The 26,350-nt window shown below is 31.4% G+C and overlaps 2 protein-coding genes across 3 annotated transcripts; both read right to left on the bottom strand.

Annotated features, from left to right (window-relative positions):
• Nucleotides 1-1,403: 1,403 nt before the first annotated feature.
• Nucleotides 1,404-2,861, bottom strand: LOC112758768 (uncharacterized). The gene has a single exon (XM_072219895.1). The coding sequence runs from the start codon at nt 2,129-2,131 to the stop codon at nt 1,631-1,633; it is 501 nt and encodes a 166-aa protein (XP_072075996.1). The 5' UTR covers nt 2,132-2,861; the 3' UTR covers nt 1,404-1,630.
• A 680-nt stretch (nt 2,862-3,541) lies between these two features.
• LOC112758014 (inactive glucose-6-phosphate 1-dehydrogenase 4, chloroplastic) lies at nt 3,542-7,779 on the bottom strand. 2 transcript variants are annotated; one of them, XR_011873944.1, is made up of 12 exons: nt 6,996-7,779; nt 6,658-6,907; nt 6,448-6,587; nt 6,230-6,324; nt 5,745-5,859; nt 5,406-5,611; nt 5,205-5,313; nt 5,062-5,099; nt 4,803-4,923; nt 4,536-4,738; nt 4,101-4,315; nt 3,542-4,016 (listed from the first exon to the last, which is right to left on the bottom strand). XR_011873944.1 is itself a non-coding variant. In XM_025806575.3 (12 exons), the coding sequence occupies exons 1-12, from the start codon at nt 7,080-7,082 to the stop codon at nt 3,779-3,781; spliced, it is 1,803 nt and encodes a 600-aa protein (XP_025662360.1). In that variant the 5' UTR covers nt 7,083-7,779; the 3' UTR covers nt 3,542-3,778. The 2 variants fall into 2 exon arrangements, 1 of the variants encoding a protein (XP_025662360.1); XM_025806575.3 differs by having other exon boundaries at nt 4,101-4,301.
• Nucleotides 7,780-26,350: the final 18,571 nt, after the last annotated feature.

Genomic DNA, 26,350 nt, shown 5'->3' with positions numbered 1-26,350 from the left:
TATCATTGACTTGCAAATGGAGGTCATCAATGATTTCATCATTGATTTGATTAAGGATGCGAAGGGCTGGCGGAGATGGCGGTGCTGTTGCATGGCCTTTGCCTTTATCTTGAGTGGCAACACGTGAGGAAGAACCAGCCATTGTTAAAGAGAATTGAAGGTTGGAGATTTTATGAGAAAGTTTGGATGCGAAGAAAGTTCAGAGAATAATGAATTCAAGAGATTCAAATAAAGAAAGAAGAATGAAATTTAAAAGTATCACTGTAGCCGTTACTGTGGAAGAGACACAGATAGAGGTAACTTCGTGTAGAAGGTGAAGTGGTAGAAAGAGAAAGCGTCAGTCTTGGAAGACGTGTCGAGTGGATCAATAATAATGGAAAGTTTAAATGATAATTATTATTGGTTTGAAAACTGACGTCTTTTGGATTAAGTGTTTTATTGATTCGATAATAGTATCGAAGCCAACCACATTAATCCAAGGGGGCAATTTGTTGATCGAAAAAGTATTTTCGATAAGAGTAGGTCAAATCGAGGTAAGCTAAGTATGGTGTTTCAGGAAGACGCGTGCGCGCGAGCTTGAAGTTGGAGGTAATCGGTGTTGGTGTGGATTTCGATTGTGTTGTCAATCGAATAAGCTAAATCGAAGAGAAGATTTGATTCGAAGGGATGAATAAGGCCTTCGAAAGAACTGATCAATCAATAGTAAAAGTGGGAAGTTAATGACTTTAATTGCACGAGGAGTTCATGAAGAATAGCTATAATCATGCGGTGGAAACGGTTACTAAGAGAGACTTCGCTTCAGAATTTGAAATGCCATATTTAATTATAATTAAATTATAAATTAATGGATAGTTATGTAAGATTAGCCTATAAATACTAGGAGTTCTTAGTGAAGAGGGGTTGAAACTTTTACTAAAAAAAACACTATTGCACTCTCACATCCCAGTTAATCCCTGAGTTTGCGATCGAGTTTCCTTTTTCTGTAAGGTTCCTTCCACCTTCCTCTTTCTTTTAATTTTGATTCTGCTTGTAAACTTCATATTTCATTTAATCATATTCACTAAGTGTTATTTACGTTCCTTATTTTCGCTGTTTAATTTATCTTTCAGCATTTTATGACTTACTTTAAAGTTCTTTGATTTAATTGAAGGCGCTTTTACTGTTTCCTTTTGATTTTGGTTCAAGTCTTTTCATTTACCATGCATTTACTTATTGAAAACTTTGATTTCTAAATTTCATTTAACATTTTACAAATTTATTTTATTTTTATTGTCAAAACTTGTCTAATCGAAGACGCTTTGATGCACTTTTAGAAAACTAGTACTCGCACAGAGGAGTAGGTTTCACTCCCAGACCACTAGATATCGAACCACCATCGATTTGCTAAAAATCGACAAAACACATACAAAGCCAGAAGGCAGATTATTATTAAGAATTGAGCACGAAAAATCACCACAGTATACTAAACTGTCTAAACATGATGACTCTCTTCCGTTGTATAAACAATTCCATGGTTAATCATGAAGTAACAATGAACACTAATTGATCAATAATATAATTAATAACACAATAAAGATACAATTAGGTCAGCAAATCACATACATACATTCACATACATATATGGCATTTATCACAAAGAAAGATTTAAGTCTAGAAGATCACTTGTTTTTTCCTTCTGTTCATTTATTTCTGGAATAGGTGCCTCCAGCGTCGCCGCCGCCGCTTCTTGCAAATGTTGTTTCTCCATCACCACCACCTCCTCCTTCTCTTTCTCCGAAGGACCTGCACCTGATGCATGCGGATTTGTTGTTGGAACATTATTATTATTATTATTATTATTATTATTATTATTATTATTATTATTATTACTTCTTCTTCCCAATTCTCCATAATCAATGAAATCTTCTGGCTGAAACATTGGAATCCAAGTAGCTTTTCCCTTCTTGAGTGCTTCTTCATCCTCATCAACCTTGTTATCCGTTTTGTCCTTATTGAAGAGGAGATCACGCGCCTCCTTCGTGCTTTTCACCAAGGCGAAGAACGTCTCCATCTTCTGCTCCTCATTTTCTTCTTTTTCTTCTTCTTCACTACTCTCCAATTTCCGCTTCCTTCTTTCTCCTTCCATCCTCATCAACACTACAATTTAGTCTCTCTCTATTTAATTTCCTTATATGGAGAAGACTAAGGGAGTACGAACCTTACTCTATATTATTGGGACAAGAAAAGATGCTCACAGAAAAGTAGTGACTAGAAAAAAAGAAGAATATGAAATTAATTAATAACTTGTTTGCCTCCATTATTTTCTCTAACCCTACATCATTATCGGCAGTGTGGCAATAGACAAGAGTGAAAGTGAAAGGAAATTACCAGATAAAGTAGACTGAAATTAAAATTTTGGCTTCAACAAACAATAAGGTATATTCTTAAATTTCGAAACCGACTAATGCAAATTAAAACCTTGCTACACAGTCAACAACTACTACGGGATGTGGGAAATTATTATTGCCTTCTAAGTTCAAAGAGACTGAATTTAAAGCGTGTTAGTTGACCAGCAAACGAGGTCAAGACCGCGTTCATTATGGTTCCAAGCACCATTAATGATTTGACAATAAGGCCCATGTGGCCGTGAAAACAGTAAGGGTACGATGGTAAATTGGAGCGAAAAATAGTAAAATACAAACATTGAGCATATAGTGTACTATATTTATATATGCCGCTTGCGTCATCCCATAACGTAATAATTCAACCAATATTGTGTCATATGGCTGCTTTATGACAAATGATGGGGCATCTTGTGGGGAAGGTGGATGATGGATCTATGGAAGGGGAGGAAGAATTATCGCTAACCATGTATGGGGATGGGTATATGACTATATGGACCATGGACCCCATAATTAAACAAATATCGGGGGGAAATAATAAGCCACCGTCAATTGGGATTTGGGTGTGTCCTAACTCATGTCCGAATAATACAACATCATCATCAGGCTTATGAAAATAGTTCATGTAATTATTAACGTACATGTGTACGTCAAAAATTATAATTTTATTCAATAAAATATATTCGCAACTTGGACTTTAATTGCCTGAATAGAGATTAGATGAGGCAACTTGGATTTTAGTGAAAAGCAAACAATTTTTTGTCTACCAACTGTTTTAGTGGACCAACTCGAGTTTAAGTGCGAGTAAAGCAAGCCAATCTCCACAATTTCTTAGATTAAATTAAAACCCCCCAATCACATACTTGATTCGAGTTGACTTGACTCGATCACATATTCTTTAAATTTGGTGTCAAATTCACTGAACTTGTCTTTTAAAATAAATATTAATTTTTAACTATTTTTAGTAAATTAGACAACTATATATAACCACCTTAACAATCACCACCTTCAATATTCGAATTAGAGAGTATCAGGTTCTAGATGGGAACTTTCTTTTGGTCACATTAAATTGGATTAAAAGAAATCCCGATCTAGAAACACTTGTTGAAAATTGCAATATCTGTGGTGGTATAAGCTGAGTACTGGAGAGCACTATAACCTTACTTTAATGGATGTTCCAAATTTTAAATTAACATATCTTTCAAGACTTACATAAGCTTTATCCACAAATCAAACCAAATCATAATAATATACGAGAATTGAGGAATGGAATATGATTTGCACGCGTCCATAATTTGTCCAAGCAAAGCGACCTCATCATCATTCTTGGATTCTTGATTGCTGTGCCTGTGGTCCCATAAACATGAAAATAAAATAACAGAAAACACGAGTAAGTTTTAGTCCTCCACCCAACGAACACCATGCTTAGCCCAGAGGTAGTATGCTCCAACAGGACCACGACCCCCCAATTCATAAAGCTCCAGTGACATGTTGTCCTTGTCCATCTCATTCAGAATTGGACTTATAATGTTCCACGCAGCTGCCAGTTCATCACTTCTCATAAAGAGATGGTTATCGCCATCAATGACATCAAGCAGAAGATGCTCATATGAATCCGGCACCTCCATGTTATACCTTTTTAACATCAATGCATGTCAATTTCGTCAGACTCTAGAGACTCAACAGTTCTTGCATTATAATCTAATATCAACTGCTTACTTGTCCTTGTAGAGCAGATTCAACTCTGAAGAGTCCAATTGTAACCCCAGTCCTGGAATCTTGTTGTTAACTTTCACCAGGATAGCTTCATCGGGAACATCACGAAGAATGAGCTCATTCGCGGCGCGGTCGATATTATGCCCGATGGATTCGTCATAAACATTTCCTGGCACATGACGAAATTGAATCCGTATCTCCATTCTGCATAACAATATCTGATCTGGATCAGCATATAACTTATTCGAACCACTAATTTTTCAGACCTGTGTTACATAAGCACATTAATTATACTATTATTATTATAGTAGTTGTAATGGAATTCATGCATGCAAACATAAGAAAGTAGGGACAGACATAGTCTTGCCATTGAATTTAAAAAATCAATCATAGAATATATATCTGAACAAAAGTCACAAAAAAGATACAGATTTTTACTGGTGTTTGATGAGTCCAAAGCCTGTTTTAACCAAAAATGGCACGCCATCCCATCGTGCATTATCAATGTACATTGCAGCAGCAAAATAAGTGGGTGTCAGACCATTTACGCATACATCAACTTTGTCTTTGCTACTTGCTTTATACTGGCCAAGAATCACATCTCTAGGCTCCAATTTGCGAATTGACCTGAGTACCTTGACCTGAGAAGAAACCAGTCACTATCGCAGCAAGCTATGTTATGAAGTTTATAAACTATAATTGTACCTTTTCATTTCGAATATCTTCGCCATCGAGGCTTATTGGTGGTTCCATGGCAAGCAACGCAATTGTTTGAAGTACATGACTGTGAACAATATCACGGATAATCCCATAGCCACTAAAATACCTGCATGGGCAATAAGGACTATGCTGATGCCATGTCATAAAAAACTACTTGTGGAGGAAGAATTTCTGTTGCAATATTTAGAAAATCATGACATATTGATCATATTTACTTAAATGGCAAGACAACAACTATGATCACCTTCCAGGCTGCACACCCAACTCCTCTGATAAAATGATCTGCATATATTAATTAGATAATTTGATTACAAACATCAAACTGCACAAGAGAGAAATCAAGAAATTAAAGCATGTTAGTATTCAGACTAAAGAAGGGGGGCTGACCTGTATATTGTGTATGTAAGTACGGCTCCAGAGTGGCTCAAAGACTAGATTTGCAAACCTTAAAACTGTGAGATTTTCTATGAGATTCCTTCCCAGAAGATGATCAATCCTGAAAAGAAGACATGAAACAATCAATTTATGCAGCAATATTTCTGTGCGCATGATCTAATGGTCAAGCAGGGAGAGGGAGAATATATACACCTGTATATTTGCTTTTCCTCATACTTTGAAAGGAGAGATTGTGTCAACCTATAGGAAGAAAGTACATCGAAGCCAAATGGCTTCTCAATTATAATGCGATTCCATCCACTTTGGGTCTGAGCACTGCTAGCAAGACATGATGCAACATCCAAAAGTGCTTCTTGTGGCACGGAAAGGTAGAATATCCTGTTGGCTTTGGATCCTCCCTGAGGTAGATAATAAGCTGTAATATAATAAAATATCAAAGGGCATACAACTTACAAAACAAAGATCGTTGGGACCTATTTGAGAAGAGCTGAAGAACTTTCAAATATGCTGAAGACATTCATTCAGAGTTACCTCGATCTGCTCCATTCGGGCATTCAGCATGGACATCCCGTGTTTGTTGTCATACCCTCCATTAATATAATAAGTTCGGTTAAGGAAAGCATCCATCTTGTCCCCACAATTCTCTCTGAAAGTTTTTGTATTTCACATTAATGGAAAAGCTTGAATATCTTGTACTTATTGACTAATGACTAAGCAGCAAGCATAGGACAAGATGAATAACAAAATTCTCTGAGAAATTAAATGGACCAACTTAATTGCAACTTTGGAGTTGGTTAGCTCTTTTAGCAACTAAACGTTTACATGTAAAACTCAAATTCAAGGAGAATTTGTTTACTATAGGTTAGTGAATATTTCACAGACCATGACTAAGCATGAAATTTCCCGAGATGCCATATGTAAGATACAGTGATAAATATTTTATAAAATGAAAGTGAACCAGGACGTATTATGTAGTAATAATTAGGGAAGTGAGAACTGTGAGAACTAAATCATACTGATGATCAACTCGGCATGTTAATGTGGAGGCTATACAGAATCGCAGGTCCTCATCAGTCATATCCTTCCTTGAATACCCAAAAATTCCTACATTCTGCGATAAAGCAATGGAAATTTAAAAATTTAATATGTTAAAATTTTAAGAACAAAGCTAAAGATCCCGAAAGAAGTGGCATGACTTGTCATAAGTTGCAAGGGATGAAAGAAAAAGGTGTACCTGAGGAAGGAAGCCACTATAATAGAGAGCGAATAAAGCCGGAAAAATCTTCCCCCTTGCGAGCTCACCAGTGGCTCCTATGACGGCGATGCAAAGGGAGGGTCCTCCACTAACATCCATGGAAATGGAACTGACCTTATCTGTCACAAACTCAGCATGTGTGAAACACTGAAAAATTGCATAGAACCCTAAGCATATAAGCAAACTAACCATGAGGAATAACATGAGTGTGAGTAATTGAGGGTGAAGATCCTGTTTCCAAATTGTTCTTGAAGTGATGAATTCTATCTTGACTACCATTCGTTGACCTCTTATGCAGCTTAGCTGGTTGAATTTGAAAATTGAGCCTCTCCAGTATCCATAGTTTCAAACCACGAAACTTCCGACACAAATTACCATTTCTGACATTCAGTACGAGGCGATCACTTCCTGTAACTGAACCGAAGCTGCTTGATCCGCCCTGCAGCACATGCACAGTTACAACTACAACATTCATGCCATTTTTCAGTTTCCACACGAACAATTAATTAGAAATATTCTAAACTCACAGTGATTCGGTGAGCATGGCAGCAACGGTGGATTGGGATTGAGCATTCAGATAAGGCTACGGAGGCTGAAGAAAAAGACAGTGACATTCCTGCGACTTCTTTGATATCTGCTTTGACTAAACTAGTGTGTGTTTTCGGACATGTTGCGATCGGTGGTGGAGTAGGTGTTGACAGAGAACGTTTGCAATCGGAGCGCCAAGAAAAATTGGGCTTATTGGGCCAGCCCAATCAATATGCCAACTATTGGCCCAAATTTTGAATATTATTTTAGAACAGTGATATTCAACTTATTCGTCTATTTATATAAATATTAAAAATTTTGACACAAAAAAATCTTAAAAATTTAAAATTTGTTTTATATACACGGCAATTGAATGACCATCTTACAAGCAGTATATGAACGCTTAGGTTTACAGCGGTTCTGCTAGGATTTTTTGAGAGTCCTAAGGTGCATTCTCAATTCAAAATTTAAGAGTGTTTCTTTTAGAGGTCATGGCAGCTACTAATGATAGGAAGAGTACAACAGGACGTAGGAAAGTAGGAGATGATGAAGATGCCATTTATTTTGGAGAGAAGATTGTTGCGGAAAGTCTTCAATCATGCTTCAACAGTCTTATAGGTTGAATTCTGACAGATCAAAAGTTTAGTGTTGGGACACTTAAAGCAGCATTAGGATCAATTTGATCTCACCTAGAGGGCTTCAAAGTCATGGACCTAGATAACAATGTCTTTCAATTTTTCTTTATTCATGAAGTAGACATGATAAAGATTGAAGGAGGAATCCCATGGCTCTTTAAAAATTACATTATCAATATGAAGAGATGGAAGAAGGAGGACGAAGGAAATTAGGATGATTTGACTTGAGTTCTAATCTGGTTGCAGTTTTGGATATCCCAAAATACTATAAAATCGAGGAACTAAGTTGCACGATAGCAAAATTTTTTGGAGAGGTGATAGAAGTGGACTTCTTCGTAACGAGGGGCAGAGAAGCAAGAATCCTAAAAACTCAGGTGACTTTAGACGCTATTAAACCAATCAAAAGAGAACTAAAGATAACTGGGCCAAATAGGAAAGTTCTTGAATTAGCAGTGAAATATGAGAGGATCGACTGTTTTTGCAATTATTGTGGACACCTCGGCCATAAACAAGGGACGTGCAAAAAGATGTTACAAGATTCAGCCAATGGTGATTTAAAGGAAGAAAGGTGGGGTGTATGACTGAAGTAGAGCAAGGTGGGAGAAGAATAGCAGGAGAGAAACAGAACCTGAATCCAAACTGTCCAAAAGCTAATTCGCTGTTAAATGTCAAAATGCAGCGACCTACTCAGGTTAGTTTGTTGGGAGGATTTTCTAAATTATCGATGAATGCAGAGCAATTAGGAGCTGGCTCCACTGGAGAATCATTTAGAATTGCAAATGAAAATCATAATAATCTGGAGATAGGAGGTACGGAACGGAAGACAATAGGTGAAAGTTCATTACAAGAATTGAATGATAATGAAATTCTAACTATTACCTATAATGGTAGAAGTATGGAGGGACGGGTGGGGGATATGATAGAAGGAGGGAAGAACATTTTGTGTTTTGGACAGAACATTATTATTCTATTCTGCGAAAAGAAAAAGACTTCGTTGAAAAAGTTAGCTAGGAGAAAAGGAGGATCTTCGGGGGGGTAAATAGGGAGAAAAGAGAGGACTATTGGGAGTTGAGAAGGATAGTAGTGCAAAGAAACAATATAGGGCTAAGGAGTATAAAAGGCTGATGGGAGAGGGTGCCAACCTAAATTTGGCACCCCAAAGAATATGAAGATGGCCGTGTGAAACTATTGGAGTTTGGAGAAACTCCTGACAATTTACAACATATAAGAGATTAAAAATTTTCATTCCCCGAAGTATTATTCTTTTGTGAAACCAAAAATAATGCTTCGCAAGTGATAGATTGGTGTAGTGTTGAGTCTGCAGCGGAATTTTGACTTCTAATAGCTACAAAGTAATATGAAATTGAACACTACTCACAATAATGCACTCGCTATATAATTACTAAAGAGAAAAGGAAATAAAGTAAAATAATAATAATAATAATAATAATAATAATAATAATAATAATAATATGAAAAGAAGATGTGAATGTAGTTGTTATTGTTGATGATGATTGAATTGAAATTCTACAAACGTTTATATAGTGGTTATATGCTATAATTTCAACGGATAGAAATAAAACTTTTCTATAATAACTCTTAGCCTTCCTTTTCTTAGCATTCCTTTTCTTTCTCTCTTCCTCACAATTCTCCACCTCGTTTACAATTTGAAATCTACGCAAATTTTGGACGATCAAAGAATGGTATTCGTATTCGGTTGTATCATTTGACAATGACTGTCTAACATGGAACAATATTGAGCAATTTTAAATAGTGTTGGAACTTGTTTCCTGACACCACTTTAGTCAACATGTCAGCAGAATTTTCATCCGTGTGTACTTTTACAAGAGAAATGTCATCTTTCTCCATAACATCACGCACGAAGTGATATCTAATATCAATATGCTTAGTACGAGCATGATGAACCTGATTTTTAGCCAAATGAATTGCACTTTGACTATCACAATTCAGATCCACGCAATCTTGCTTCAACCCTAAATCATCTAGAAGACCTCTTAGCCACAATGCTTCTTTCACCCCTTCTGCTACTGCCATGTACTCAGCTTCTGTAGTAGATAGTGCCACTGTAGCTTGTAACATCGATCACCAACTAACTGGAGCACCTTGTATTTTATATACATAACCAGTCGTAGAACGTCTTCTATCTAGATCACCAGCATAATCAGAATCAACAAAGCCGCTGATTTGACATGATTTTCCACTAAAGCATAAACCTGTGTCAAGGTGCCCTTCAAGTATCTTAATATCCACTTGACTGCTTCCCAGTGTGCCTTATCCGGGTTTGCCATGAACCTGCTAACAACACTTACTGCCTGTGAAATATCTGGGCATGTACATACCATAGCATACATTAGGCTACCGACTGCACTAGTATAAGGTACATTTTCCATGTAAGCCTTATCCTCTGCTGTTGTGGGAGATTGTTTACCAGAGAGCCTAAAATGTGGAGCCAACGGCGTTACCACCGATTTAGCATTTTTCATTTCAAATCTTTCAATGACGCGCTCAATGTATCCTCTTTGGCTCAAGAACAATTTTTGGCTTGATCTCTCCCTTTTAATTTCCATGCCTAATATTTTTCGTGCAGCACCCAAGTCTTTTGTTTCAAATTCTTTACCAAGTTGAACCTTTAACATATCTATCTCTACCTTGCTCTTAGAGGCAATAAGCATGTCATCCACATACAATAGAAGATAGATATAATCACCTCCAGGAAGCTTACGAATGTATACACAACAATCATAATTACTTCTGAAAAAATCTTGTTTTAACATAAAGGAGTCAAATCGCTTATACCATTGCCGAGGAGATTGTTTCAATCCATATAGCGATTTCCTCAAGCGACATACCTGACTTTCTTTACCCTCAACCTTGAAACTCTCAGGTTGATACATGTAGATTTCTTCCTCTAAGTCACCGTACAAGAATGCAGTCTTCACGTCTAGTTGTTCCAACTCAAGATCACCATGAGCGACAAGACTTAAAAGCACCCGTATGGAAGTGTGTTTCACCACTAGAGAAAATATCTCATTGTAATCAACACCTTCTTTCTGTGCAAATCCCTTTGCTACTAACCTATCTTTGAATCTTGTACCATCTGACTTAGTAGGATCTTCTTTTCTTTTATACACCCACTTACAACCAATTGTAGTCTTTCCCACGGGCAATGGGACCACATCCCATGTCTTGTTCTTATGAAGAGATTGCATCTCTTCCTCCATAGCGACCAACCAACTCTCTCTCTATCTTTGATAGCATGTTTGAAGGTGACCGGCTAATCATCCTCCACTGAGAGTGCATAATCTACCAAGTTTAGCTGTCTATAATGTCTCAAAGGCTTGTCTGACCCGAACTTCTGAACAAATTTATAATTCCTCTTTGGCCTAGTAGATGCCAAAGAATCCTGCTGCTGCTGTTGTAATGCATGTGCATTTTCTCGCTGAATTTTCTCATGATCAAGTTCATCCTCTGCATCATCTCGAGTAGCATTAGGATGCTCCACTTGAACATTATTAGAGTCTATTTGTTGGTATTTAGACTCTATCTCCACCACTTGAGTATTTGAAGTTTTTCCAACATCACCATCATATGGCACCACATCTTTAGACAAAGCTACCATAGATCGTTCATCAAAGGTAACATCCCTGCTAATTACAAACTTAGAATCATTTACACTCCAAAGGTGATAGCCTTGAACCCCTATTGGATACCCCAAAAAGATTGCCTTCTTAGCTCTATCATCAAGCTTATTATCTTTGACATGATAATAGGCTGTGCATCCAAAGACTCTGAGTTTTTCATAATCTGCATGTTCCTCTGACCATACCTTATAAGGTGTGTCTCCATCTAGAGAAGAATGTGGGGATCGATTCACTATGTAGCAAGCTATAGCAACCGATTCTGTCCACCATTCTCTGCCTAACCCGGAATTAGAGCGTATACACCTTGCCTTCTCAAGTAGCGTACGATTCAGTCGTTCGGCGACTCCATTCTGTTGTGGTGTTTCTCTAACTGTCTAGTGTCTTGTAATGCCTTCTCGGTCACAGAACTCCTTGAAAGCCCCATTCGTATACTCTGTGCCATTATCAGATCGTAAAGTTTTCAGCTTCCTACCTGTTCGGTTTTCAACCATTGCTCTCCATCGCTTAAAAGTATCGAATACCTCATTCTTATGTTTGAGGAAGTAAATCCAAACATACCTGGAATAATCATCAACAAAAGTAACAAAATACCTGGAACCACCCTTGGAAGTAACTTTAGCCGGGCCCCAAATATCAGTATGCACGTAGTCTAACAACCCTCTTCTTTTATGCTTGCTTGTAGAAAACTTCACCCTATGTGCCTTTCCATACACACAATGCTCACAAAATTTCATTTGTGGTTTCTTCATATTCTTCAGCAAACCTTGTCCACAAAGCAATGATAGACCTTTCTCTGACATATGTCCAAGCTGCATGTGTCATATTCTCGTGCAATCTGTTTGATCTCTACTTCCACCGATTCCAACTGCTAACTCACCTATAACCGTTGTCTCCAAAAGAGAATAAAGATTACTGTGATGAACTCCTTTCATCACTACCAAAGAACCATGAACAACTTTCAGTACCCTATTTTCCGCAACTATTTTGCAACCATTTTTCTCCAACAAACCTATGGAGATCAGATTTTTTCGCAAGTCTGGAATATATCTCACATCCTTTAAGGTTCTTACGACACCATCATGCATCTTGATTCTTACAGTACACAACCCCACAGTTTTACAAGCATGATCATTGCCCATTAAAACTGTGCCACCATTTATGCTTTCATAGGTAGTAAACCACTTCCTATTTGGACACATATGGTGAGAGGCTCCTGAATCAAGAATCCACTTATTGAAGATTTCATAAGATTGTTCTGTCACAGAGTAACAATCTTCCTCATCATTTGAGACGTAGCTTGCTTCTTGCTTTTCTTTTGGGTTGTCGTTGTTCTGTTTCTTGAAAGTTTTCTTCTTATTTGGACAATTTGCTTTGAAATGTCCAGCCTCACTACATTTAAAGCATGTTCTCTCCGCGTGAGGTCTAGATTTTGGCCTAGACTTTCCACACTTATTACCTTTTTCCTCTTTCATTAGTTCTTCCTCTAGCCGCGAACAATCCTTGTGCTTGATCATTATACTCTCTTCCATTTGAAGATGACATTACACTTGTAGCAACCTTACGTAGATCATCCGCTAAAAGTGATGCCCTCGTCTCATCCATGGTCAGAGTGTCACCCACCAGCATCAATGTCTGCACCAGATTTTCATAGGACTTCGATAATGAAAGTAACAATATGAGTGCTTGGTCTTCATCATCAACCTTCACATCTATATCCTTTAAGTTTGATATGATCCTGTCAAACTTATTGATATATTCTCGGATTGAGGTGCCTTTCTCCATCTTGTATGTATACAATTTGGATTTTAAGTAGATCATATTAGTTAGAGTCTTCGTCATGAAGTTACTCTCTAACTTTAACCAAACGCCTGCTGCAGTTACTTCTTCATTTACCAAAAAAGCAACATCCCTCTCAAGGCATAAGATTATTGCAGCCCGCGCCTCAAGATCTAATTCTTCCCAATCCTCATCTTTCATTTCCTCCGGCTTTTTCTCTTTTCCTGCCAGTGCCTTGTGTAATTTTTGTGATATAAGCAGATTTTTCATCTGCATCCTCCAATAGGAAAAATCATTTTTCCCATTGAACTTCTCGATTTCATATTTGCCTACTTTGACATTACTACTAGTAGAAGCCATTATATTCAAAATTAAATTTTACCACTCAAATAATGAATAATATAACGTTGGCTCTTGATACCAATTGTTGAGTCTGCAGCAGAATTTTGACTTCTAATAGCTACAAAGTAATATGAAATTGAACACTACTCACAATAATGCACTCGCTATATAATTACTAAAGAGAAAAGGAAATAAAATAAAATAATAATAATAATATGAAAAGAAGATGTGAATGTAGTTGTTATTGTTGATGATGATTGAATTAAAATTCTACAAACGTTTATATAGTGGTTATATGCTATAATTTCAACGGATAGAAATAAAACTTTCCTATAATAACTCTTAACCTTCCTTTTCTTTCTCTCTCCCTCACATGTAGAAATGTGGGTTTCGAAAAGGTATATTGTGTAGAGCTTCAAAGTTTAGCGAAAGGTTTAACTTTACAGTCCTAAAAATAGAGGACTTTTACATTCAATTCGGATAGGAAGACAGAATTCAGATGAAGCAATGGTGTGTTATTGCAGTTCATCTCCACAGTGATAAAAGAATTAGAGGCAGTCAATATTCTGCTATTCTAAATATCATTGAATTGACTGGTCCACTTTACATGATAATGGAGGATTTCAATGCAATTATCGCATACCATAAAAAGGAGGAGGGAAGAATGAAAGCAACATCCTCAATTGATGGGTTCAATATTTTTATTAATGCGGGAGGTTTAGTGGATTTAGGGTACAAAGGAAGCAAGTTTACTTAGTTGAACAGACACTATGATGACACATTAATAAAGAAGAGATTAGACAGGATGTTTGCCATCCATTATTGACATTTGGAATATCCAAATGCTGCTGTCATATATTTGGAGGATCACGGTTTAGACCACTGCCCTTTATTTCTTACCTCAGATTTAGAGCAAAAGAGGAAGAAGAGGAGGTTTCAATTTTAAAAAAGATGGTTTCAAAATGAAAATATTACAAGTGTTGTTACGGAAATTTGGAAAGAAATAGTGGTAAGTTCTCCTATGTTTGTATTGCATACTAAATTGAAGAGGTGTAGACACCGGATAGTAGAATGGATGAAATAAGACACTAGCAGCTCATAAAAACGTATTCGAGAACTGCAAGTAAAGATAGAACAAGAAAAAAATAAGACTGACTAGACCAATGGTGTTACCATTCGGTCAATACAGGAGGAAATGGAGGCAATTGTGGAGGAAGAGAGGTATTGGAAGGAAAATTCTAGAGTATAATGGTTGAAATAGGGTGATAAAAACACTAAATTTTTTCACACCAAAACTCAAATCCGTAATAGAAATAACAAGTTGCAGAAGCTGGAGGATGGAAATGGAGGGTTCAGATCGGATGCACAAGGAATTGGAGATATTGCTCAATAATTTTTTCAAGGCCTTTTTACCTCTTTAAATCCGAAAGATCCTAATACTGAAATTGACTCAATTACTCAAGATTTTTTAGAGCATAAACAGAATTTTGACAAGACCAATGGAAGACAAAGAGATAAAAAAAAGTAGTTTTTTTTCATTAATCCATTTTCAGCTCTGGTCTCTAGGGAATGATGGGTTCAATCCTAAATTTTATCAGCTTTTTTAGCATGTGGTTAAAGACGATGATATAAAAACTGTCACTAGTGTATTTACTGGAGGAATGATTTTAAAGTCTTTCAACCACCCCCATATTTGCTTAATTCCACAAGTGAAAGGTGCTTCTATTATGTTACGAAAAAGTATGTTACAGGTCAGACCTATTAGCCTGAATTCAGTCTTTTATAAAATTATTTCAAAAACTCTTAAACATTAAATGTAATTTATTATGGATTCTATTATTAGTGATAATCAGAGTGTTTTTATTAGAGGTAGATTGATTAGTGATAATATTTTAATTACTCACGAGTTTATACATTTTTTGAAGAATAAGAAGTACGATGGCTCTGAATTGATTCTAAAAGTAGATATAAATAAGACATATGGTAGAATCGAGTGAAATTTTTTGTGAAAAATTATGAAGCAGATTAGCTTCTATGATAAATGAATTAAATGGTTGAAAAAATGTGTTTCTATTGTATCGTATTTTATTATTGTAAAAGTTTTTAATGGTAAAAATTTCAAATTCCTCTCGTTGCAGCTTTTAATTATAATATAACTATTATATAGTGTGTGTTTGTATGTGTGTGAGTAGTTATTATTATTATTATTATTATTATTATTATTATTATTATTATTATTATTATTATTATTATTATTATTATTATTATATAAAAATCGGATGTCTATATTTAATGATGGAACTGACGTAGCATGCTTCTAAGAGTGTTTCTCGATTTATTTTTTTTAATTCTGTAAAGCAAATCAATTATAACTAATGAATAATGTCAATTAATTAATTTGATTAGACATTCAAATCTCACAATTTATTATAATTTAGTTAATTATATTAATTATTTGATTTGATTTGATTGGAATAAATATTAAATTATTTTAGTAAATAATAAATATGATAACGAAATACATGAATTAATTTAATTAGTTTATTTTTTTTAATGTCATCTATTTATACGAGATCATAATGTGTTTTTTATTCATTTGTTCTCTCTTCTCTCTTTTTCTCTCTTTCTCTCTTCCTCTCTCTTCTCTTGTGTCTAGGGTACAATTTTTGTAATTTATTTAAATTTTTTTATCTCTACTTATACGTTTCATTTTTTTATATTTTTTAAAAAATTTTGTCTATTTTAGTTGCTCATTATTAGGTGTATATTTTTTTCCTTCTAACTTTTGATTAACAAAAGTGTCTTTTTTACGGTGTTTTTAAATAATTTTATTATAATTTTATTTGTAATATTCTCTTTTGTTATGTGTACTTTATGTGTTTAAAGAGTTGACTTAAAGTTATAATATGATATATAAAATTATAGTATAATTTACAGAATGCTAAAATATTAGGGCATTATCGTATAGATATTTTTGGATTTGTCCATTAAATTGTTAATATGAAATATTAGGACTAATTTAGTGAACGATATTTAATTTTAAAGACTAAAATGAGTTACTTGATACAAAGTCAGGAATTAATTTAATATATAGATAGATAAATAATATTAACAATTAATGAATGCTAAATAATTTACTAATACATTAATTTTTTTTATATTTTATCAGTTTTTATTCAAACGTACATATACATGAATCTAATATAATTTATTACACTCATATTACACACAATTTACATAAATTATTAACAGAGAATATATACATAAATTATTATATATTTATCTCTTTTTCTAAGAATTAGCTACATATACATGCATGTTAATTACGGAGAAAAAAATATTCCTTTTCATCATCTATTGGAAGCTCCTAATTAATTAAAGTTTCTACTATGAAAATTGCAATAATATTAATTAATTTCATCCGCCGTATGTATACGATGATATAGATGTTATCCTTTGATTTCTTTCCCTGCATAATGTGTAAATCATCCATAGATCTAGCGAGAATCTCCTTTGAATTTGTAGGTGAGAATATACCATGCTTCTATACTTGACTTACGTTACTATACTATATATAACATCTGAAAGGTTATATTTAGGAGAGAGGGCTAAAATTTAAAAGAAATAAATTTAAATTAAATTTTTGTATTATGTTTAAAATAAAATATACAAAATTCAGTTATAATTTAATATATTTTTTAAAATTTGTCTTATTTAACATTTATTTCTATAAGAATTACTTTTTAAAAGAATATAGTTTATAACATTTATTTTTTTTACTATTTATTTAAGAAAAAATCTTAATTACTTAACAATCTTTATTTTTTAAATTCACTATATATATATATATATATGCAATTTTACTTTTTTTTTATAAAATTCTACTTGTGATGCTAATTTTTTTAATAATGTAAATGTGGATAATTATATTTTTATTTTTTGATATAATCGATATATTATTAATAATAAATAGTAATTAATTCCTCATATTTTTAATCAAAGCATTTTGATGATAGTTTCTATTTATTAATGTTAATGATTGATTGTTTCTTTAAAATAAAATGCATTATAATTTTAGGTTATTTCATAATTAACAATAATGCTTGATTATTTCTTTAAAAATAAATTACATTATGATTTTAGGTTATTTCATAACACATAATTAATGTTCATAATACTAAATTACTCTAAATTTTCTATTTTCTATGGTTAGTAGTTAATCCCAAATTGAAAAGATTATGTTGAATAATTGTTGAATAGTCCAAGTAATTGAGGTAGTTAATTTAGTTTATTTGTTTATTAATATATTTGATCGAAAGCATGAATGATAAATAAGATAAGAAAATAATTAGAAAAATAAAATATTAGTAATTACTTAAAATAAATAAAAAATAAGTTATAGGGTATTATTTTATTTAAATTTTTAATAATTAGAAGAATAGAAGGTCGGTAATTATTTTAAATAGACATTGAATTTAGTTTTATGGTACTAATTTATTTGAATTGTTAATAAAATTTTATAATTTTCAGATTTATATCTATTCAATTTATGTATGTTATTTTATTTTATTTTAACAAAAAATTAAAATGTGTCTTTTTAATTATTTTTTTAGAAAGTATAGTGAAATGAATTATATCAATTATAATTAATTATCTATAATTAAATTAATTGATTGTGTTAATTTGTAAGATGAATGACACATAATAAATGGTGTAAAATTAATTATAATAATTAATAATTAATAAATAAATAATTAAAAAAGACTTTTTTTATTATCTTTTGATAGCTACACATTTTTATTCGTTCACTTTTTTTATCTCTTCTTTTTACATTTGTTTCTTTTAATTTATTGAACCAAATCAAGTATACTAATTATTTGTATTACTAATTAAGTATTTTTTTAATGAATTCTGCTAATTGTGCCTTTAAAACATAGACTAGAAATATTATAAAAAAATATTTTATAAAAATTATTTAAAATAAATATTTTTAAAATGTGTCCTTATAAAATAAATATGAATTATAACTAAATAATTATATTTGATTTGATTTTATTAGAATAAATAATATTCCATCATTTAATATTTTATTTAATTCATTAAATTACATCAATTATAACTAATCTAATATTTAATTTAATTAGAATAGATAACAAATTATTTAAATTTTGTTTGATTCATTAAACCACATAAATATTAAATGATTTAATAAATAATATATAAGGCAATGAAATAAATGAATTTATTTAATTTAATTTATTATTTTATTATTTTATATATATAATAAAATGAGTATTAATTAATTGATACTTAAATAAATTATTTAAACTGGTCACATATATTTTTCAATTGTTCTCTTATTAGTACGGTCTAATAAATAAACGGGTATTAATCATTGTAGTAAATGAATATTTATTATTTTTAAATAAATTCATTTAATTCATTTAAAAATATTGAAGGATTCCAATTCTATATGCTACGATTTTATTTTGTTATTAATGTATATATACTTTTATATTATATATTCTATGATTCCTATATTCTCAGATAATATTTTCAAATTTTTTTAGTTTAATTTATTATTTTAGTCATCAGAATTTATTGTATTTAATCATTATCTTTAGTCATCAATTCAATTTCTTAAATTTAATAACTCAACATATTTTAATTATATATAATTAAAATGTACTTTCTATCCATTTTTCCTCTCTATTTTGTGCTTCGGGTGTAGTGTTTGTAATTTCTTTATTTTTGTTTTTTCTATCTTAATTTTACTAAATTTTTTTATAATTTTGTTTTATATCAATTATTTTTTTATGTATTTTGATTAATAGAATTATTTTATTTAAAGACATTTTAAATTTTTTATAATATTTTTATAAAAGTTGATTAATACATTCTTTTTCAAAATTTTTCTTAACATTTGTTTAATTAATGAGATCGTATTTTAATTTTTGTCTTTTATCTTTTATATTCATTGATTAAATTAATCTTCCATTATAATACATTTTTTATTTATTCCACACATTATTTGTTTTACCTTTTTTTACTTCTTTTAATTGTTCTCTTTATTTTATTTTTTATTTTATTTTTACTCCTCATATATAAATTTATTATAATTCATCACATGCACGTTCTTTTTGAATTTAAGTGATTTTTTTAGGTTATATTTTACCATTGATGCCATATGTTATTTAATGTGTTTGTTTTTAATTTTTTAGTTATCTATAAATATATTTATAAAAATATGATTCCATTTTGTCCAATATTTACTACTGCGTTTAGTAGATAAATAACAAAATTTGTATTTATTGTTATATTAATTGAGTTTGAAGATTTTATTTCTACTTTTATACATTTGTTTATATTGTATGATTTGTATTTGTGTTGTACTAGAACAGAGATTAAAAGACTGAAACTCAATATCATGTTTGTTGGTTCAAAGACTGGTATTAAAATTTCAGTCTATGTTCCCAAAATTTCAATATTTCAGTACTTTCAAAAAGTGGGGACAGAGGATTGAAATTTTTTAGAATGAAAATTGAACTTTAATAACATTTTATATCTAAAATATCTTTATTTCAATTAATTAATTCCAACTTTACTCTTTATACAAATTAAATTAGAGTTCATTCTTATTTCAGTCTCTGTCTCTCACTTTACACTAAACACAATACTAAAACTTATTTTGGTCTTAGTCTCAGTCTCTCAATCTCAGTCTTTTAGTCTCTGTATCTCTTCCAAATGTTACCTTAGGGATATCACGGTTCATACATTTTAATATTTGTGTAACAAATCTTATAAATTGCTTTTACAAGTTATAGTTTATTTTTATTTTATTTGAATATTCAATTTTTAATAATAATTTTTATTTATTTATAAATATATTATTTCTTATTTTTATCTAAAAAAATTATAAGATAGTAAATATAAAATTTTTAATTTTTTCCTTAATATTTAGTTTTAGTTTTATTCTTGATATTTTAATATGTTTCAGTTATACTACTAGATAAATAACATTAAGTATAAATAATTAATTATACTAATTATTTGATTTGATCAAAATAAATATTAAATTATTTAATAAATAATGAATAAAAAATAAAATAAATGAATTTAATTTAAAACTTTCACACACACACACAAAATATACATACATATATATATATATATATATATATATATATAATTAAAATATACTTTATACTTTCTTTTTCTTTTAACTTTATTAATAAGTTCTTTTTCATTATATTTTTTTTGAAATTTTTTAATAGGAACATATCTTGATTTTTGTCTTTCATATTTTATATTCATTAATTTATACTAAATTTTTCTTGCAGTGTAGTTTTTATCGACTACATGTATAGTCTTTGCTGCCCATTTCTACTTCTTTTAGTTGCTTTTTTTATCTTATTTTTAATTATTTATTTAATTTTTACTGCCAATGTGTTTATTATATTTCACTTTGTCTTAAATTCAATTTCATAGTTATCTTTTAATTGTGTAAAATTAAATTGTTTCTTTCAAAAATACTTAAATATGTTATCTATTACGAATAAACAAATATAAATTAAATATATAATTTAATTTTAATTTTAATTAAAAATTAAATGAATTATCAAAAAAATATCAACAAATTTTGTTTTTAATTTCTCTATAGTTTTATTTAATGCTAAAAATCTCTCTATAGTCACTAACATTGTCGATACAAAAAAAAGTATAAGTTTCTATCAAGTAAAATAAAATAGATATAAGATAAATAGCATATATGCAATTTCATTATTAATCATAGACTATACACAAATTTCTAAAAACAAAATCTTATGAATCAAACAGTAATTTTTTTATATTTTTTATTTTTTTAAAGTTGTTCAAACTTATTAATATTTTATAATATAATTTCACAAGTTATAATATGTGATATTAGCCATTATTATATATATGAAAAATTCATTTTAAAATAAAAAATTATTTTGTACATCATCTTATAAGATATTGTAATCATTCATTTTTTATGGCAATTATTGCCAAAAAAATGATATAAAAATAGAGAAAAATATATTTACCAATCTAGGAATAATAATTTATTTTTCAATAGAATAAATTATATATTGAATAACAAAAGTTATTATAGTTTCTTTTTACATATAAACTAATACTCAACGGTGGTATTTTGGTAATATTATTAAGAAATATTAATAAATCTAATAGCTTTTCCAATGACATAAGTTTATAAGTTTAGAAGCTTGAAAGTCATGTCATAAAATATAAAATTTTAACCGATAACAACGTTGATCATATTATTTGACATCATTTGAATGAATATGATATTCATAAATAAAACTGTCACAGTTAAATTTCAACAAAGACAAATCTCCATAAGTATGCTATATCATGAATGAGAATTGTTCTACTTTCAAGACAAATATTATTTTCTTTTACTGTATTTTCCAACTCGGCAAGTCGAGAACTAATCTTTCACGGATTGAAGATCCATTTATTAACGCTAACCAATGAGTTGTTACGTACACAAGATGGAATTCGAAACTCTAATACTTTAGACGAGTGAAATGACTACTCAACCAATCTAAATTAGTTAAAACAAATACTTATTTTTAATATTTTTAACATTAAAAATAATTATTATATATATTTTTGTTTAATTTTTTTAATAAAAAAATTTATATATTTTTATTAGTTATCCCGTACAGTGTACGGGAACATATACTAGTTATTATTTAAAATATATATATATATATATATATATATATATATATATATATATATATATATATATATATATATATATATATATATATATATATATACAGAAATGTTTGGTAACCAAAGAAAATCAACCAAAAACAGCCATAACTTGCCTTATTTAGCATTCATTAATTGTTGTGATAATTAATAAATGCTAAATAAGGCTGGCTATTTTTTTTTGTCTACCTAACATTACCGTATATATATATATATATATATATATAGAGTATGAAATCAAGCACTTAATGCATCTTTCCGTTTTTATTCTATTTTATCCTCTCAGAAAATAAGTTTAAACTCATGTCTTTGTAAAAACTATTGATACAATTTTTTGCAAGCATGATTAAGAAAATGAGATATTAGTATCCTTAAAATTTGGTGATTTTTTGTTATGTATATATTTTTTTGTAATTTTTTTGTTAACAACTAATAATACTTTTAAAAAATCACAAAAAAAAATATATACTTAGAAAAAAATTATCAAATTTTAAGAATAATAATATCTCATTTTTTTAATTATTCTTGTAAAAAATCATATCAAAATTCAATCTCTAAGACATTTTTTGAAAATATATATTTACTGTTGGGTATTATTGTTATGTTTTTAAATTATTTAAATGTATTTTTGTCGATAGTAAAATTCGGGTGTATTTCTGTCAGCGTTTGAACGTTTTTGGTGGTTAACCTGATAAAAAAAAGGAAAAGATGATCTGGTTTCCAATTCAAAGAATATTTTATAGTAAATATTTTCTTTATATATTAATTGTTAATTTTGTGATGCTGGAACTTTTTTCAATTTTTTTTAATTCCTTCATTGCTTTTCTTTCCTCATTTTCCCCGGCCCCAACCAGCTGTGTTAGTGCTGGAATAGATTGTAGGAGCTTGGTAATTTACGAATGAAAAAATATTAAAAATTAATTTTTAATTAACTAACATTACCTAACTTTAAAGTTTAGAATTATAATTTAAACATTAAAAATAAAAATTTTAAATTTTAAAAATATTAGTTGATATTAGCTAAAAAAATTGATTCTCTTATATTACTCTTTTAATAATTTTTTTTTATTTGGAGCAAGAACAATTCAAACTTGAATAACAAATTGTCGAATTGTAGAGGTACTTATTACTTTTAAGAAAATAAATTCCACATTTTTAAATGGTAGAGATTAATTTAAAGCTATATTTTTGGTACCTAACTCTCAAAGTGTGAACTGTTTTTAAGTTTAAGCATTTTGTCTTAAGCGGATTTGATTGAAATGAAATCAAGAAAATCACAAGAATTGCGTTAGGAATTAATGAAGTATTACAATGAATTATTTATTTGATTCAATATGAGTTAAAAAATAAACATTCACAATAAAATATTATTAATTTCTCAAACACAATACACCTATAGTGGGAGTACGTACTCCGTATTCTGTACAATTTTGAAAATTGAAGATGAGCGGTGGAGTGAACGGGGAAGAGACTTTGAGGGTGAAAATGAGGATTATATTTCGGGAGGGGTTTCTAAGCCTTTGAAGGTTTCTTTCAGGGACAAAGTTGTGGGTTCCAAGATTGCTAAAGCTTTTTCACTTGTTGAAACTTTATCCGAAGATAACATTGCGGTAGTTTTTGGGAAGCAAGGACATCTCTTACCACCGAGTGTCACGTTTATCCAAGAAGCTAAGAATTGCTTGGCAGAACCTTATAAGGATGCTATAGTGATTAAGGTGCTAGGTAAACATTATAGCTACACTGCATTGTCTCATAAACTCCGAACGGTATGAAGGATTAAGGGAGGTTTTGATTCATTGGACGTGGAATTTGACTACTTTCTTGTGAAGTTTGATGTAGCTGAAGAGCGAGAAAAGGTTATCTTAGGAGGTCCATGGATGATCGAGGGAAATTATGTAGCTGTAAAGCCTTGGGATCAAGAGTTTAGATCAAGTGAAAACTGTTTTAGTGTGGATTAGAATTTTCGGATTACCAATTTGGAGCTACCAAGAAGATGCAATACTCCGTGTTGCGACTGCAGTTGGCATTCCCGTTAAGGTTGATTTGGCAACAAAATTAGATGAAAGAGGACGATATGCTCGAGCCTGTGTTCAGATAGATTTAGGATTGCCAGTGACTAAGAAGATTCTTGTTGAAGATGTTGAATATGAGGTTGAATATGAAAGTCTTCACCTTATTTGTGGCTCATGTCTCAAGTTTGGTCATGATATGAAAGTGCGCAAGACTGACAGCAATGCAGGAGGAGGAACTAATGCCAAGGTGATCAACGATGTAGCAAAGCAGCCAAAAAGCTCAAATTCAAAAAATCCAGTACATGGGAAAAAGACAAGTTTTCCTTTTGGCAAGAATGTTGGAGATGAGACTGTAAATGTTACTGTCCCGAATTTGGTAGAGGGTGATTTGCATGCTGTTCATGTAGACCATGCACAACATGAGGATTTGGAAGGTTAGACTCAAGTGATTAGGAAAGGAAAGTATAAAATGGGTCAAAAGCCTTCTCCTAGCACCCATCAGGTCCAACCAAAAGCAAAGAAGACTCCTAACAAGGCTACCAATACTTGGACAAGGCATAATCACCAACGTACAACACATGCTACTGGATCTAAAGTAAAATTAAGCAGGGGCATCAATATTGGAAAACTGGTTAGTGTGGCTTCTTTGGGGACCCGGCACAATGTTCATCATCAGCAGCAAGGTGAGACAATAAATGGCACTGTGCGAAAGCGTCCTCGCCCAAACTCTTTGCAGAATTCACCAGTAGATAAGGATGGGGCATCGACGGCGGGTATGGTGCAAGTTTCGACGGAGAAAATTGGGCTGCAACTTGAGAGTCCATTAAAGGCAGGATCGTCGAAGACAGGGACATCATGTTGAGTCTCGGGTTTGTTATTGGAGCTCCCTTTTTGCTGTTTTTATGGATAGTTTCAATATCATAGCCTGGAATGTGAGGGGTGCGTCTAACAAAATAGCCCGTGTGCATTGCAAAAATTTGGTGAGAATATATAAATCATCTTTCTTCTTTCTCTTTGAGACTCATACCATGTTTAATAATTTGAAGAATTTTTGGGATAAGTTGAATTTTTATTGTGTTGGTATTGAGGAAGCAGTAGGACACAGGGGTGGCATTTGGTTTCTATCTTCTATTGCTAATGCTTCTTGTGTGGTTATTGATCAAATTGACCAATGTATCACAGTGAAAGTGAGTGTGAGTAACTTAGTTTGGTTTTGTAGTGCAGTATATGGGAGTCCTCAATTCGAAAAAAGATGTATGCTTTGGGATCATTTGCGTTCTATTAATTCAGGCCATAATAGACCATGGATGGCCGTTGGTGATTTTAATGAGATTGTGACACCAGATAAGAGTACAGGTGCTTATTTTTCTTCTCACAGAGCTAGTCTATTAGCTACTACTCTAGATGACTGTGAGCTCTTTGATCTTAAAGTGACTGGTAGGAGATATACTTGGTATAGAGCAGTTCAGGCTGGCAGGGACTTGGCTAAAAAGTTGGATAGAGCTCTATTTAATGAGGCGTGGATGACAATGTTTCCTGAGGGTTAGGGGTGGAAACAGGCCAGGCCAGGCCAGGCTTTGCTCTTAACAGGCCTGGCCTGTCATGTAGTTGATTGGCCTGAATCTGGCCTGCAACATGCTATAGGCTTTTTTCAAAGTACTAAGTTTGGCCTGTTCTTCAGCCTGGCCTGGCCTGGCCTGAAGCTTGTTAAAAGGCCTGCTAATTTTTTTTTACAAAAATAAAAATATTATTTAAAAAATATTTTTTTAATAAACATATTTATATATAAAATGTCATATTTAATATTTATAAAAAATTATAAACTTTTAAGTATTTAAAATATACAAAATTATTTATAATTAAATATAATAAATTTAAAATATCTCATTATTTTGTTAATAATAAAAAAATTATTTATATATATATAATTATATATTAAAAGGCTCAGACAGGCCTGACAGGCCAGGCTAGGCTAATTAGTGAGCCTGGGCTTGGCCTATTAACATAATAAGGCTTTTATAACAGCCTGTGCCTGTGCCTATTTTATAACAGGCCAGGCCAGGCTGCAGGCCCCTGGCAGGCCGCCTGGCCTTTTTCCACCCATACTGAGGGTTATTCTGAAATTCTTAGCAGGCTTCATTCTGATCATTGTCCTATTTTAGTT

Source organism: Arachis hypogaea, chromosome 16, assembly GCF_003086295.3.
Source record: "Arachis hypogaea cultivar Tifrunner chromosome 16, arahy.Tifrunner.gnm2.J5K5, whole genome shotgun sequence".
NCBI classification, from domain to species: domain Eukaryota; kingdom Viridiplantae; phylum Streptophyta; class Magnoliopsida; order Fabales; family Fabaceae; genus Arachis; species Arachis hypogaea.
Note: the sequence above shows the minus strand (reverse complement) of the source record. Positions and strands in the feature narration are given on the sequence as shown.

Excerpts from the sequence above, each read along its gene's own strand:
- LOC112758768 (XM_072219895.1), bottom strand. The coding sequence starts at position 2,131 with ATGAGGATGGAAGGAGAAAGAAGGAAGCGGAAATTGGAGAGTAGTGAA.
- LOC112758014 (XM_025806575.3), bottom strand. The coding sequence starts at position 7,082 with ATGTCACTGTCTTTTTCTTCAGCCTCCGTAGCCTTATCTGAATGCTCA. Across the intron at positions 6,588-6,657 it reads CACTCATGTTATTCCTCATG|ATAAGGTCAGTTCCATTTCC; the intron begins GTTAGTTTGCTT and ends AGTTTGTGACAG. Across the intron at positions 5,314-5,405 it reads GAGGAAAAGCAAATATACAG|GATTGATCATCTTCTGGGAA; the intron begins GTGTATATATTC and ends TCTTCTTTTCAG.